At 53.6% G+C, this 15,650-nt stretch overlaps 1 protein-coding gene across 1 annotated transcript in view; it reads left to right on the top strand.

Annotated features, from left to right (window-relative positions):
* BLMH (bleomycin hydrolase) overlaps nucleotides 1–15,650 on the top strand; it is a 648,489-nt gene that overhangs the window by 131,996 nt on the left and 500,843 nt on the right. The window contains exon 6 of the mRNA XM_069615257.1: nucleotides 14,352–14,444. Within this exon, the coding sequence (XP_069471358.1) occupies nucleotides 14,352–14,444 (93 nt within the window). The remainder of the gene's footprint in view (nucleotides 1–14,351; nucleotides 14,445–15,650) is intronic.

Genomic DNA, 15,650 nt, shown 5'->3' with positions numbered 1-15,650 from the left:
GAAGTTGAAAAGACAATATTAAGAGAGAGGGGCTGCCAACCCAACAGGTAGGTAAAGGATTTAAAACAACTTTAGTGCTACCGCGAAGAAAGGGCGGCCTGGCAGAACAATGTAACTTTAAATGAAGTGGCTCCTGCGGTGGCAGTTCTTCCTGGTAGTTCCTGCAGTTCGGGTGTTCCAGCAGAGGAAGAGGGACTCTCGTTGTGGAGGAAGGTTAGAGTTACTGCTCTACCTAGGGATGAAACCAGCCGCGGTGCTGCCCGACGAATAAAAGGTACGCTTCTTTAAATCGCATTCCGGGTGGACTAGTGCCTGGCTATCTGGCCTCCGAGTACTGGGTACGGGAGATTCGACCAAGGCAGGTCCGGGAAGGCGATTGGCAAACTTGTTGGCCCCACCAGCTCAAGGGAAGAAGACTCTTGCAGATGAAGATCTTCTCTCGTCATGTGGAGAAAAGTGGTGAGACGCTGCAGCAGGGCTTCACTGGTGGTTCAGTCGTTGCAGATGTCTTTGGCTTCTCTCCTCTTCAGCTTCTTAGTTCCAATGGCGACGTCTTGCTCTTCCAGCCCTCAGGACCCTGCTTTTATGCAAAAAGATCCCCATTCATACAGTCTAGCTGTCACTCACACAGTGGAGTGGTCATCTTGGCGGGAGACCCTCCAGCCTATCAGGATAGAGTGCGACATGGGTTGCTGAGGCAACCCTCTCCAGGGGTCCTACTCCCCCTTCCACACAATGGACCCACCCAGACTCAGTGGCGCCGAAAGGAGGGCTTCTCGGTAGAAGCCTGCCAAAAGGACGAGCAAAGGATCCCCGAACCTGGGTTAGGAGTTTAGAGAAGGACAAGAGAAAGAGGTTATATTAAAGTTCTGGCAAATAAAACCTACCGGAGTCCAGTTAATATTAAAATACACCGGTGGTTTGTTAGAGGCTGTCAGAAAAAGTGGTACCCTCGAACAATGGGAAAATACATAGGGAAATATTTGCGATTGAATATTTACATTAGTAACCACTGCCACCAGCCAGAAACTTTCAAGAGAGGGACTGTACGGTACCCTCTCGAAAAATGAACATAAGGGAAAAACTATTAACCCTTTCTCCAGCTAAACACGAGGACTCCCAACACTTGAGCGTGCGGTAAAAATCTGAGGATGGCTGCCAGGGGCGGGGCTTAGGGAGAGGGCAGTCATTGGCTGGGGGCAGTATGACCCAGAGATCAGTGATTGGTTACTACTAAGAAAGACAGATCAGAAACAAAACTGATACTGATTTTTTTCTTTACCGAGGATTCCCAGCCTGACGACGGGGAATATTCATGAGCATGTGAATCCATGCCAGACCCATGCTGGAGAACAACAGTACCTCCCATAGTAAGATGGTTTCTACTGGTTTAGTTCATAAAAATTGACTAGTAAAGTCAATTGGGACTTTACATGCCCTGGGAGACAGTAGTCAGTCCCAGGGTATGGAGTCTATGTTTGGGGGTCGCTACGCCACCCCTGTGTCACTGCACGGAGGGTGCTGTGTAACACGTGAATAAAGTTGGTTCCTACGGGTTGAGAAAATCCCATAGACATTAAACACAAAAATAGCCTAGAGCGCACACAGCAAAAATGCCTAAGAATGGGAAAAAGTGTCTCACTCTTAGCAGGAGAAAAAAACAAACCCTTCAAATCCAGCAAAGCTGCTGGGGGACTCTATAGGTAAGGGAAAATGGCCATAAAATGAGAATTCTCCCTAACACTCAGCAACCATTCAATACCTCTCTCTGCCTCCCTCCTTCTCTTGACCGCACACCATGCACTCCTCTTCAAATGAACTTCTACAGATCCTTCAGTGCACCCTTTTCGCTGAATCAAAGCACTTTTGCCCATCGCTGCCTCACACCGTTCGTTCCTCTTAAATCGCTCACTCCCTCCTGAAATTTTCTGTCTGCTGTAAAACTCACGCTCATCCCCATTCTTAAATCTATTGCTGACCTCAGCAAACCCTCCTTCTACAGACCTATCTGTTCTGTTCCACCACTCTAACGTGAGTAATCTTCAACCGCAATTATCAGCTACCTTGAGCGCACTATTCAGACCCCCATTCCCATCACTTGCAACTATTCTCCATTCTAATGCTACTTGATTCCTCTGCAGACTTTGACACTGTGTACCATCCCCTCCTTCCTAAAACCCTTTTCCTTCCTTTGCTTTAGACCCTCCAGGATTTTGCGGCATGAGATGGCAAATTTTGCAGCACAAAACTTTATGTTGGCATTTTTTCAGCACAATTTCTATTGCAAGATTTGATCCATTGCAGTAAAGAGGCCGTGTGCAAGGCTACATGAGAGCCAGGGTGTCATTATATTTATCATTTGTATCAATTAATTAGGAAGAGTTCTAGATATCTGTCTTGGCAGAACAGATTTTGTTTTAGCTACGTTTTTTGGTTTAATGAGCCATTTAATATTATTGTTCTCCAGCATGGGATCTGGCATGGATTTACATGCTCATGAATATTCCCCGTCAGGTGGGAAATCCTCGGTAAAGAAAAAATCTGTTTGTTTCACTTCTAAACTGTCTTTCTCCTAACAACCAATCACTGGTCTCTGGGTCACACTGCCCCCAGCCAATGACTGCCCTCTACCTAAGCCCCTCCTCTGGCAGCCATCTTCAGATTTTTACCGCACGTTACAGTGGTGGGAGTCCCCGTGATTAGCTCTCTGGCATTTTACTGCGTTTGCGCTTTTTCTTAGATTTTCTGTTTTTTCTGTCAATTGAGCCTTAAGCTCCATCGACCCATCATCTGACTAACGGGGACCCGTTTTTCAGAACTTTCTACGCTCCTCAGGGGCGATTTATCTTCGAGTTCCCTTCTTGGAGGATTCTGGAAGATTCTTGAGGCCTACCCTGCATGGACATGGCTGAAGACCAAGGCGACTCGACGCCTCTGTTCAGGATCTGCCTTGGATGTGGACTACGGAACATTTTCCTGGACGATGGGCTTTCCCTGTGCCTTTACTGCCTACATTCCGACCTAACGCATGTGGAGGAGACCTGTGCTTTCTGGAAGGATATGGTGCCTGGCACCATGAAGGACCGTCGCATGCGGCTCTCCGAGTGGCTCCATACCAAGATGCCTGGGCAGCAAGCCTCACCCAGCGAGAGGAAATCGAGCGATCTTCTACGACCTTTGAGGGCGCTCTGGCGACGGAGGCCCAACATAAGGCAAAGCACAGAGTCCGCGGGCACTGGGAGTGCCGTTGGGATGGGCTCCTTGGCGGTCAGGTCGGGAACGGCATCTCCGGCACCCTCGACTACGAGCCAACGCTCCGGGTCAGCGAAGAAGAGAAAGTCGGAACATCCAGGTAAACTTATGGAGCAGTCCCAGGCGACTCCGACGTAGAAAGCCAAGGGGGAGCGGGGCGCTGACCCCCCCACCCCCCCTCACGGTGAAGACCTCCAGCGCGCCCAAGGTCGTGAAGGCCCAGTTCACCAGGCAAAGTCCTCCCTGGAAGGAGTGGTGGCGTCCCTCGTGAAGACCGCGGATGCGGACTTGCAGGAGGCGGCCCCTAAAACGAGATTTTCCCTGCCTGCGCGGAGAGAATAGTCTTTTCTACCCATTGAGAAGACACTGGTGAAGACTATGCTGATCATTTCCCCTAGACCGTCCCCGCTGGTGAAGCAGAAGGGGGGAGGGGGTGTGCGGTGGTCCTGCAGGGCTCAGACATCTCAGAGGAGGGGCGTTCTGGTCCGAAGGCCGTACTGAACAAAAAGTTTGTATGGGAAGGACCCCGGGGAAGCGGATGTGGAGAGTGGCGAGGATACCGATGAGGAGCAGCAGGACGGTGAGGAGACTGAGGACATCACGCCACTGCCATCGCTTCCGTTGCAGCCAACACAGCAACCTCCGCCAGCGGACGTGTCGGCGGACAGCTTGTGTTCAGAGATCTGGACAAGGATGCCCCTGTTGCGGCGGGAGGACCCGCGGCACCTGGGCCGTCGAGGGAACCCCCCCCCGTCAAGAGGGGAGTCCATCCTACACCTCCTTGCCATCCTTCGCCACCCTCCCTTCCTCCAAAGGACGATACGGAACCGAATACCCCGACGACTGGTACGGACGACGACTGAGTGGACCTCCCGTTGCCAGTGCCCAGGGCCTCGCCTCCCGACGAGATTGGCTGTTTCCACGCCATGATCGCTAGGGCCTCTGAGATGTTTCAACTTGCCCCCGAGGAGAAGGAAGGCTTCCTGTACCAGCGCCGGGAGGCCAAGAGGAAGACTGTACTTTCTATCCCTCTATTGGACGACATTTGGGACGAGGGGCTGTCCCCCATGAAGAACCTGTCCTCGGCCCCAGCGAAGAGGGACCGGTACGAGAAGTAGTACAGGGTACCGGACTCTGCACCCGAATGTCTCAGATCCCAACCGTCCCCGGACTCGGTGGTCTCGGCGGCGGCAAAGTAGTACATACTCTTCCCCCACGGACGGCAAGGGAAAGAAGCTGAACGCCATGGGGCGGGGGGTCATCTAGCCTTCTCCACCATGGGGTCTGGCATGGATTCACATGCTCATGAATATTCCCCGTTGTCAGGCCGGGAATCCTCGGTAAAGAAAAAATCAGTATCAGTTTCGTTTCTGATCTGTCTTTCTGAGTAGTAACCAATCACTGGTCTCTGGGTCATACTGCCCTCAGCCAATGACTGCCCTCTCCCTAAGCCTCGCCTCTGGCAGCCATCTTCAGATTTTTACCGCACGCTCAAGTGTTGGGAGTCCTCGTGTTTGGATCTCAAGCTTTTGCTGCGTTTTCGCGCTTTTTCAAAGAGAATCTCATTTTTCGGTCAAATAGAGCCTCAAGCTCCACCATCTCTACATCCGATTAACGGGTGTCCGTGTCAGATTTTTTTCTATGCCCCTCAAGGGTGAAGATTTCGTCGAGTTACGCTTCTTGGAGGGTTCCAGACGTTTCTGCGGCCTACCCGAACGTGGCCCAGGAGAAAGGAAGCTCAACGCCCGGAAAGCTGTTCAGGGTTTGCCTTGGATGCCAGCTACAGAATGTGTTCAAGGAGGACGAGCACTCTAAATGTCTCTACTGCCTTCATGAGGACAAAACGCACGTGGAGAAGGATTGTGCGTTTTGCAGGAACATGGCGGAACGGACCATCAGGGACCGACACCTTTGTCTCTCCAACTGTCTGGAAGGAAGGAGTCCGTCAGGTGAGAAGAAGTCTGAGCGGTCTTCTAAGTCCTGTGAGGGCGCCCCGGCGACGGGGGCCCAACAGAAGGCAAAGCACCACGGGCACCGGGAGCGCCGAACGATCGGGCTCCTCGGCTGCCAGGCAGGGCGCGCCTTCCCCGTCACCATCAACCACAAGCCAACGCTCTGGTTCGGGGAAGAGGAAATCCGAGAACCCGGGTAAGCTTCTGGAGAGGCCCCGGTCGATCTCGAAGGATTCAGCTGAGGGGGAGTGAGGGGGTGACCCTCCCCCCAAGGTAAGGCCTCAAGCACGCCCAAGGCGGTGAAGGCCTTGATTCACCCGGCCAAGGCCTCTATCGAGGAAGTCGCGGCGGCCCTGGCGCAGCTTGTGGAGGCTACACCAATGGAGGCGACCTCGGGGCCCAGAGTCTCCCTGCCTCCGCGGAGGGAAGCCTCTTTCAGACCCATCGAAAAGACCCCCGTGAAGACCCAGGCGGAAAAAGAGGGGGGGGGGGCGGTGGCCATTGTGGACACGGACACAGCATCCGAGGAGGAGCTGGTAGAAGTCTTATAGGGCCTCGACGAGGGCGTAGAAGAGGCCCGGCCCCACGGGAGGGATCCCGACGAGGGTGACGATGAGAGTGACGGCGGCACCGGCGAGGGTCCTAGTCGCCCGTCACGCCCGTCGCTTCCGGAGCCGCAGGATAACTCGGCGGCCATTTTGCTGGCAATACAATCCTTATGTTCGGAGATAAGGACGAGATTGCCCTTACCACCGATGGAGGATCCGGAACCAGGCTCGACGGAGGAGCCAGAGCCGTGCCCGGCGGGAAGGCCCCCGAACAAGAGAAGACGGATCCATCCAGCCCCGCCTTTTCAGCCCTCGCGGCCTGCTCAGCCTTTACCCACGTCCCCCGTCCCTGGGGATGACACCGGAACGGACACGGCCACGACGGGTACCGATGACGGCGGTGACGACGGGACCGAGCTCCCATCGCCAGCCCGGGCCTCCCCGTCCGACGAGATCAGATCTTTCCATGCAATGATCGCCAGGGCATCCAAGCTTTTTCAGCTCTGCCCCGAAGAAAAGAAGGTTGGTTTCCTTTACCAACGGCGCGAGGCCAAGAGGAAGGCGGTCCTTGCCGTGCCTCTGCATCTGGGATAAGGGTCTCACCCTTCTCAAGAACCAGTCTACGATGCTGGCCAAGAGGAATCGGTACTAGAAGTACCGGGTCCCCGACGCGGCCCCTTTGTGCCTTAGGGCACAACTGACCCCTGACTCGGTCGTCTCAGCGGCGGCCAAGAAGAAAGTGGGGGGGGGGCGCGCATCGGCCTCAACGTCAACTTCCCCGCCTGACGGCGAAGGAAAGAGGCTGGACGCAATGGGACGACGAGTTATCTCGTCGGCGGCAACAACGATTAAGGCTGCCAACGCCCTCGCGATCGTGGCCCGCTACGACAGGGAGTTATGGTACAAGATCGCCCCCCTGTTGGACTTCGTACCGGATGACAAGAGGACCGAGGCCCTGGAGATCTTGCAAGAAGTCAAAGTGGCGTCAGACCACGCCATTACGGTGGCAACGGACATGGTCAACACTGGTTTCCGCCAGCTAGGCAACGGCGTTTGCCTTAGACGACGAGGGTGGCTCAAGGCGACGGATTTTCGCCAGGACATACAAGCCAAGGTGTTGGACATGCCGTTCGACGGGAACATCCTGTTTGGGAAAACGGTGGATGAGTCCCTCCAAGCCATCAAGGCGGACACGGAGACAGCTAAGGACCTGGGCGTTCTCCCGCAACGAAGGCCGTCCTTTCGGAGCACCGGAGGCGAGCAGGGTGCCTCCAAGGGATTCGGTGGTGGCTCCTCTACGTACCGCCAAGCGGCCCGCTCCTCGTCACAGGAAGCCTATAGAGGACGAAGCAAGTCGGGAGGGCCCCCGCCGTCGTCGCCAGGGAGGCCAAGGCGGCAAGGCGTCCTCCAAGCAAGATTGAACTGACAGCGGTATCGGGCCCCCACCGAAGCACCCCGGTGGGAGGCCGGCTGGCGAAGTTCGTCAGCGTGTGGGAGTCCATCTCCACAGACCGTTGGGTGCTGGACGCCCTGGCACAGGGGCACGCCCTCGATTTTTTAAAAAAGTGCCCCCGCATTCCACCCGTGGCCAGGAAGGAAAATCATGTCCCCCAACTGCTATTGGAGGTAAGGGCGATGCTCAAAAAAGGTGCCATCGAGCTCGTCCCGAAGAGGCTCCGGGGCTCCGAAGTATACTCAAGGTACTTCCTCCTGAAAAAGAAGACAGGAGGATGGCGCCCCATCCTGGACCTGCGACGACTGAACAAGTACATCAAGGCGCAGAAGTTCCGGATGGTCACCCTCCAGAACGTGCTGGGACAGCTGGAGGAGGGCGATTTCCTGTCGTCGTTGGATTTGGAGGATGCGTACTTCCACATCCCCATTCTGAAAGGACACCGAAGTTCCTCAGGGTCGTGGTCCAAGGAGGGCACTACCAGTTCAAGGCGCTCTCGTTTGGATTTTGAAGTCGGCACCCAGGGTGTTCACCAAGTGCCTCCCACTGGTGGTGGTGCGGCTGCGCCTGCAGGGGATCCACGTCTACCCCTACTTGGACGACTGACTCATCCGAGCAAGGACAAGGGAGCTCGCCGTAGACCACACAGCGAAGACCGTCCAGCTGCTCACAGACGTGGGATTCTCCATCAACTTAAATCCCACCTTGTCCCATCGCAAGTCGCACTGTTTCTGGGAGCCAAGCTCGACACAGTGGCGCGTCTGGCCTCGCCGTCGTCGGAAAGGACAAAGGCCATCCTGGGCCAGGTGCAGCATCTGCTGGCCACGGACGTGACCAGGGTGAGGTCCATGCAGTCCCTCCTCGGGATGATGTCCTCCTGCATATATCTTGTGCGCCTGTGCAGGCTTCGGATGCGCCCTCTGCAAGAGTTCCTCGACTTCCGCTGGATCCAAGCGACGGGCAGCTTCCAGGACAGGATCCCGCTCAACGAGACCTTCCGATGAGCGATCCGGTGGTGGGGCACCCGCGCTCATCTGACGGCGGGCACAGACTTTCAGACCCCATCCCACCAGATAACTGACGACGAATGCCTCCCTGGAAGAGTAGGGAGCGCACACCAGAGAAATTCACGCGAGGAGAAGATGCTCCACATCAACATCCTGGAGCTCCGTGCAGTGTTCTGGGCCCTCAGGTCCCTCAGGTCCTTTCTCCCGTTCCTCAAGGGCCAGGTGGTGAGAATCTTCACCGACAACACCACCACGACGTTCTACATCCGGAAACAGCGAGGAACCAGATCCCCAGCCCTCCAAGGAAGCCCAGGATCTGTGGCATTGGGCCGTCGCCCAAGGGATGTTTCTGGTGCCCTTTCATCTGGCAGGTATAAAGAATACCATCGCCGACTCACTCAGCAGGGAGCTGTGCTCGTGCCACGAGTGGGAACTACGTCAGGATCAAGTGGATCAACTCTTCCGACGATGGGGAAAACCGCAGATCGACCTGTTCTCGACGTCGATGAACTCCAAGTGCCAGAGGTTCACCAGCAGGTTTCCCCAGCCGAGGAGCATGGGCGATGCTTTCTCGTTCCCCTGGGACGGCCTGTTCCTATATGCGTTCCCTCTGTTGCCGTTGCTGCTCCGACTCGTCAACCAGCTCAAGAGGTCCCGGTGCAGGATGATCGTAGTTGCACCGGCGTGGCCGAGGCAGATCTGGTTCCTGGACCTTCTGGACTTGTCAGCGTCCCCACCAGTCAAGCTGCCGACGGACGCGGATTTTCTCTCCAGGGAAGGAGGCGCCATACTTCATCACGACCCAGAGTCGCTGAACCTGCAGGCCTGGCTCCTGCAGCACTAGAGTGTGGAGGGTACAATATCCCGGCTGACTGCAGAGAGCTCCTTGCAAAAGCCAGGGCGTCCTCAACTCTCAAGTGCTACCGACATAAGTGGAAGAGGTTCTCTATCTGGTGCCGTGCACAGAAGATTAACCCTCTACGGATTACGGCCCCTCAAGTGCTGCCGTACCTACTGTCACTGGCCAAGGCTGGTCTGGCTCACGCCTCCATCAAGATGCATCTGGCTGCGATCTCCCGATACACCAGAACCACCGGACGGGCGTCTTTGTGGTCCCATCACCTGGTGAAAGAATTTATGCAGGGACTGTTCCGATCGTTCTCACCGATGAAAGCCCCGGCGTGGGAACTCAACATAGTGCTGACATAGTGCTGACAAGGCTCATGGGGGTGCCATTCGAGCCCCTGCATTCGGCACCATTGAAGTTCCTGTCGTGGAAGACTGCGTTTCTTGTGGACATCTCCTCCTCACGGCGAGTGGGAGAGATCTAGGCCCTATCCTGCAAGCCTCCATACTTGACTTTTCACGACATGAGGGTGGTGCTGAGGACCCACCCCTCTTTTATGCCCAGGGTGCCGTCGGACTTCCACCTCAACGAGCCCTTGGTGTTACCTGTTTTCTTCCCGTCGCCTTCGTCACCGGCCGAGAGGACTATGCACTCGCTAGATGTGGCTAGAGCGCTGAAGTTCTACGTGGACTGCACGAAGAGGTTTCGGAAGACATCACAGCTTTTTGTGAACTTTGGACCTGTGAACCAAGGGAAGGTTCTCTCGAAGGCTTCCATTTCCAGATGGCTGTCCGGCTGCATCACGCACTGTCATCGGTTGGCAAACCGACCGTTGCCTGGCCGTCCGAGAGCCCATTCGACCAGAGCCATCGCTGCTACCACGGCGTTCTTGTTTGGTGTGCCCCTGCTGGACATCTGCAGGGCTGCTACGTGGACGTCGATGCACACCTTCACGAGATTCTCCTGCGTTGACCGGGATTCCAGGGAGGAGTCCAGGGTCGGCCAAGCGGTGCTGCGCAACCTGTTCGCCTAAGGTGAGCCTGGTGAGGAGGTAAGAACTGCTTAATGTTCAGTTTTGATGTAATGCTTAATGTTGAGCCTTTTTTCCACCTCCCGTTGGTTGTGCATGTGTGTACTGCTATGTATTCCTATATTCATTAGCATGTGAATCCATGCCACACCCCATGCTGGAGAAGGAACAAGTTACTTACCTGTAACTGTTGTTCTCCAGCATGGGTCTGGCATTGATTAACATGCGAACCCTCCCTCCTACCCCTCTACGGCTCTTCACTTGGTCATACTGCCACTTTGCGTGCTACCAAATCTGAAGATGGCTGCCAGAGGCGGGGCTTAGGGAGAGGGCAGTCATTGGCTGGGGGCAGTGTGACCCAGAGACCAGTGATTGGTTGCTACTGAGAAAGACAGATCAGAAACAAAACTGATACTGATTTTTTCTTTACCGAGGATTCCCGGCCTGACGGGGAATATTCCTGAGCATGTGAATCCATGCCAGACCCATGCAGGAGAACAACAGTTACAGGTAAGTAACTTGTTCCTTAGCCATCGTGGCCCGTCACCACAGGGAGCTGTGGTTGAAGATCGCTCCCCTCCTGGACTTCCTGCCCGACGACGAGAGGGTGGAAGCGCTGGAGATCCTGCAAGAAGGCGAGGTGGCATCAGACCATGCCATCACGGTGGCCACGGACATCGCCGACACAGGCTTCCGTCAGATGGGCAACAGCGTTTGCCTTCGTCGCCGAGGTTGGTTGAAGGCCACCAGCTTCCGCCAGGATGTACAGTCGAGGGTGTTGGACATGCCCTTCGACGGGGACAACTTATTCGGCAAGACGGTGGACGAGTCGCTTCAGGCCATCAAGGCAGATACCGAGACGCCCCGGGTGTTGGGCACACTCGAGCAGCGACAGCCGTCCTTTCAGGCCTTCGGAGGAAAGTCCCAGGGATACTCCAAAGCTTTTGGTGGTGGCTCGTCATCCTATCGTCAACCGCCCGCTCTTCGGCTCAGGAAGCCTACAGAAGCCACAGCAAGTCTGGAGGAGGTCGCCGTCGTCGCCAAGGTCCCTAAGGTGGCACGAAGCAGGATAGAAACGGTCGTGATGTCAAGCCCCCATCCGCGCACCCCGGTGGGAGGCTGGCTGGCGAACATCGTCAGCGTGTGTAAGTCCATCTCCACCGACCGTTTGGTGCTGGACCCCCTGGCCCATGGGCACACCCTGGAATTTCAACGGAGGTGCCTGTGCATGCCACTGCTAGGCCAGGAAGGAAAACCACGTCCCTCAACTTCTGCTGGAGGTATGGGCTCCGGGGCTCCAGAGTGTACTCTAGGTACTTCCTCGTCAGAAAGAAGCCGGGCGGTTGGAGAGCCATACTAGACCTCCGCCGCCTCAACAAGTACATCAAGGCCCAGAAGTTTCGGATGGTCACCATTCAATACGTGCTGGGACAACTGGAAGAAGGGGATTTCCTATCGTTGCTGGACCTGGAGGATGCCTATTTCCACAAGGGACACTGCAAGTTTCTGCACTTCGCGGACCAAGGGCAGCATTACCAATTCAAGGCCCTTGCCTTTGGATTGAAGTCGGCACCAAGGGTTTTCACCAAGTGTCTGGCGCCAGTGGTGGCATGGTTGCGCCTGCAGGTGGTTTAAGTCTACCCCTACCTGGACGATTGGCTCATTCGAGCGAAGTCGAGTGAGACCGCCGTAGAGCACACAGCAGGGACCGTCCGGCTACTCATGGAACTGGGGTTCTCAATAAACTTTGCGAAGTCCTCCTTGGTGCCATCGCAGGACGTGCTGTTTCTGGGGTCCCGGCTCAACAGTGTCGTGTCTGGCATCCCCGTCGGAGGAGAGAATAGCAGTCATCCTGGGCAAGGTACAACAGCTGTTGACCCTGAAGATCCGTTGGGTGAGGTCCATCAAGTCACTCCTCGGCATGATGTCATGCATTTACTTTGTGCGCCTGTGCAGGCTCCGGATGCGACCGCCGCAGGAGTTCCTCGACGCCCGTTGGATCCAGGTATCAGGAAGCTTTGAGGACAAGATCACCCTTGAGTTTCCGTCCAGCGATTCAGTGGCGAGTGTCTGCGCACATCTGGCGGCGGGTGCGGATTTCCAGAACCCCCCCCCCTCACCAGGAGATGGTCACGACAGACGCATCCCTGGAGGGATGGGGCGCACACACCCCGGTTGTCTCCATGCAGGAGGCCTGTGGCTACCAGAGACGAAGTCGTTGCAGATCAACGTTCTGGAGTTATGGGCCGTGTTTTGGGCCCTCAAGTCTTTCCTTCCGTCCCTCAAGGGCAAGGTGGTGTGGTTTTTCACAGACCACACCACCACAATATTTAACAACCGGAAGCAGGGGGGCACCAGATCCCCGGCGCGCTCCAAAGAGGCGCAGGACCTATGACGATGGGCCGTCGCTCAGGAGATGTTCCTCGTCCCATTTCATCTGTCAGGAATGAAGAACACTGTGGCTGACTCTCTCAGGGAACTGTGCTCGTGCCACGAGTGGGAGCTTCGGCGGGACCAAGTGGATCCTCTATTCCGACACTGCGACAATCCCCAGATCGATCTGTTTCCGAGGGCGACAAACACCAAGTGCCGGGGGTTCGCCAGCAGGTTTCCCCAGCCGGGGAGCATGGGGGATGCATTCTCCTTCCCCTTGGAAGGCCTGTTCCTCTATGCGTTTCCCCCGTTGCAGTTGCTTCTGCGACTCATCAATCAACTCAGACTGTCCAGGTACAGGATGATCCTCGTCGCACCGACGCGGCCAAGGCAGATATGGTACCCAGACCTTCTGGACATGTCGGCGTCCCCTCCAGTCCAGTCAAGCCTCCGGCGGACGGAGATCTTCTCACCAGGGAAGGAGGCGCGATTCTGCACCATGACACAGGGTCGCTGTACCTGCAGGCCTGGCTCCTGCAGCGCGAGAGTTTGGTGATACGATCTCCCGGTGGACTGCAAGGAAGTGCTTGCCCAGACCAGAGCTTCGTCTACACTGAAATGCTACGGTCATAAGTGGAAGAGGTGCGCCGGATGGTGCCGTGCACAGAAACTCGTCCCACTATGGATTATGGCCCCGCAGGTGCTGCCGTATTTGCTGTCGCTGGCCAAGACAGGGTTGAGGAGTATCTGGCTCTAAGTGGCAGGTCGATGTGTCCTTGGAAGTGGCTAGTTCTCCACAGAAACTACCAGTAAGGAGTGGTGCTAGCGCATGCCAGCTCTGACCAAAAGTCACATCTGGACATGAAGATATCTGATCATGCTGGCTTTCTGAAGAGTAGCTCTGCACCAAAACCTTGTCTGGAACTGAACGACAGAAATGGGAGTGATAGACCAACTCCCTAAGTAGTGAACACAGATTGTTTTCAATATGTGTAGCTCTTATAGCTCTACAGTACAAATAAATATTTCCTACTCAAACGCCCCTGTAGATGATAGATATTTGAGAGTAAAGCTTTAAACTATGTTCATGTGAAGATTCCAGGTTCTCCCAAAATATAACCATAGTTGTATTGCATTTTTCAGAAAGTGAGCGCATTACCTCCCACAAGAGGTCCAAAGATTAACTACAAGTGTATTTTCTGTGTTTGAAGCCCTTCTTTTCCCCCTGCTTGGTTAAACTGTCAGAACCAAATGTGGAGACTTTTGTCAGAATGCATATTGCTCCCCACGTACATAATGCACGTTTTTATGGAGCTAGTTTGAGCCTTTTGACCCAAAATGACTGATTTAAATATGAAGTGAAGGTTCTTTATGGCTACAGGCATACGAAATTGAAATTATAATCCAGAACCTTTAGCACACACTTCAGCCTGGCAGCATAGTGTTTGGGGTACTCTTAATATGTCCCATTGCAACCTATCAAGGGAGTTTATGCTCCTTCTTAGTTGGGACAAAGGGTGGCACTCTGTATTTGACTTTTAATTTAGGCATACTGGAGGTGAGTCGGTATGGTAAGACATATAAAGATGCTCATGTGGCTGAGCAATGCACCAATCATTTTAACACATGGGTAGTGCTATACATTACATGCACAGGGGTACCACAGAAGTATGTCTATATGGCATTATTTTGTTTGGTATCAAATGTTGTTCCCAGTAGCTGTTCGGGAAGATCAAGCTAACCAGTCTCTTCGAGCCTACACGCATAAACTAAATGGCTCCCAGCAATTTTAATTATTGCTTTGTGACTCTGAATCTTGCCTCGATTTCATGTAGCATTACAGAGGTTTGTGATCAAGAATTACATGACTGTTTTTAATATTTTTTAAGATGAGAGAGTATTGCTTACGTTTGAGGAACATGGTATCCAGTGGCTCAACCAAAGACGAACTCTCTGAGGCAGTGGACACAATGACGGAGGAGGTGAGATCAGTTTTCGTATTAAATGTTTTGTTGGTTGGCTTGATTTTGTTCTCCTTCGAAAAGCAATAGTGCAACTCGAGTGCATAGTCTTTCACATCAGCGTTTTTTTTTCAGGCAATGAACATAGTTTCAAAAAGCATTGACAAGCTTCACATAGTGTGTTTCAGGAGTTCTTGATTACAAGTATAGTACTGTTTAAGTGCAGTGAATGGCCCCTCAGGGTAACTGCATCACACCTTCACATTTGTGGGTGGCTGGGATCATCATTGGGAGAGACTGCTTTTATTTATACAGCCGTCTGAATGTTGTAGGAGCTATGGGTGGCTGAAGGAGCTGCCCAGGTATGCAATAGTAATGTAAGCTGCACTTGATATTTCAGTTCTCGGATAGATAGTGGGATTTATGTTGTGGACAACTTTGGAGATGTATTGCATTTGGCCCCGACTTCAGGCTTTTGGGTGGGATGAATGTTTTTCCTTCTGTGCGTGGGTGGTGCAATAGGTTATTATGTCTTAGGTTGAAGTATTATTGATTATGCAGGGGCTACATGCAAGACAGCTATTAATGGGCCATGTTTAATGTCTAAGACCTGCAAGGAGGGCATTACCTCAGTCTGTTTGTGATTACCATGCCTTAATTGTAGCTTCTATGGAAACCTGGAGATTTTGCTGTTGTGAAACCTTTCTATGGTGGTGTTTGGACACACAAGTGACTATGTTGGTAACATTATTTTATTTGATCACACAAGATGAAGGTTGAAATGAATATTTATATGCTTTTCGCCCACAGTGCAAAAGAATATCATGCCTTCAGAGTGTAAGCAGGCTGTGTCAGGAGTGCCTAAGTAATACTGTCATGATTATTCCTATTGTGAGGATGTTTAGTCTTCTCCAGGTTTTCCAATTTATTCAGTTTCAGTAATCTAGTGTCCACCTCATTAGTCTCTAGCCTACATAACAGTTTCCACTTTATTCCAACTGGACGTGGTTGCTTAAAACTTGTGGAAGGATCGCAGCGTTTATCTAAAACAAGTACTCTGCCTTGTTCGGTGGGGGTAAACAATACAGTGGTGGGGGTGGGGGCATTATAAAGGTACTGAAGAATTGTACCCTGGATGCAGAAATCCCTCCATCTCAGGTGACAAAGTTGTCTGTGTAGCTTTGATAGAGTACAATTCTCTAATTCGAAATTAATTTAAAGTATACT

This window comes from Ambystoma mexicanum, chromosome 9 (genome assembly GCF_040938575.1).
Source record: "Ambystoma mexicanum isolate Mex_15411 chromosome 9, UKY_AmexF1_1, whole genome shotgun sequence".
NCBI classification, from domain to species: domain Eukaryota; kingdom Metazoa; phylum Chordata; class Amphibia; order Caudata; family Ambystomatidae; genus Ambystoma; species Ambystoma mexicanum.
This window is presented reverse-complemented; position numbering and strand designations above follow the sequence as displayed.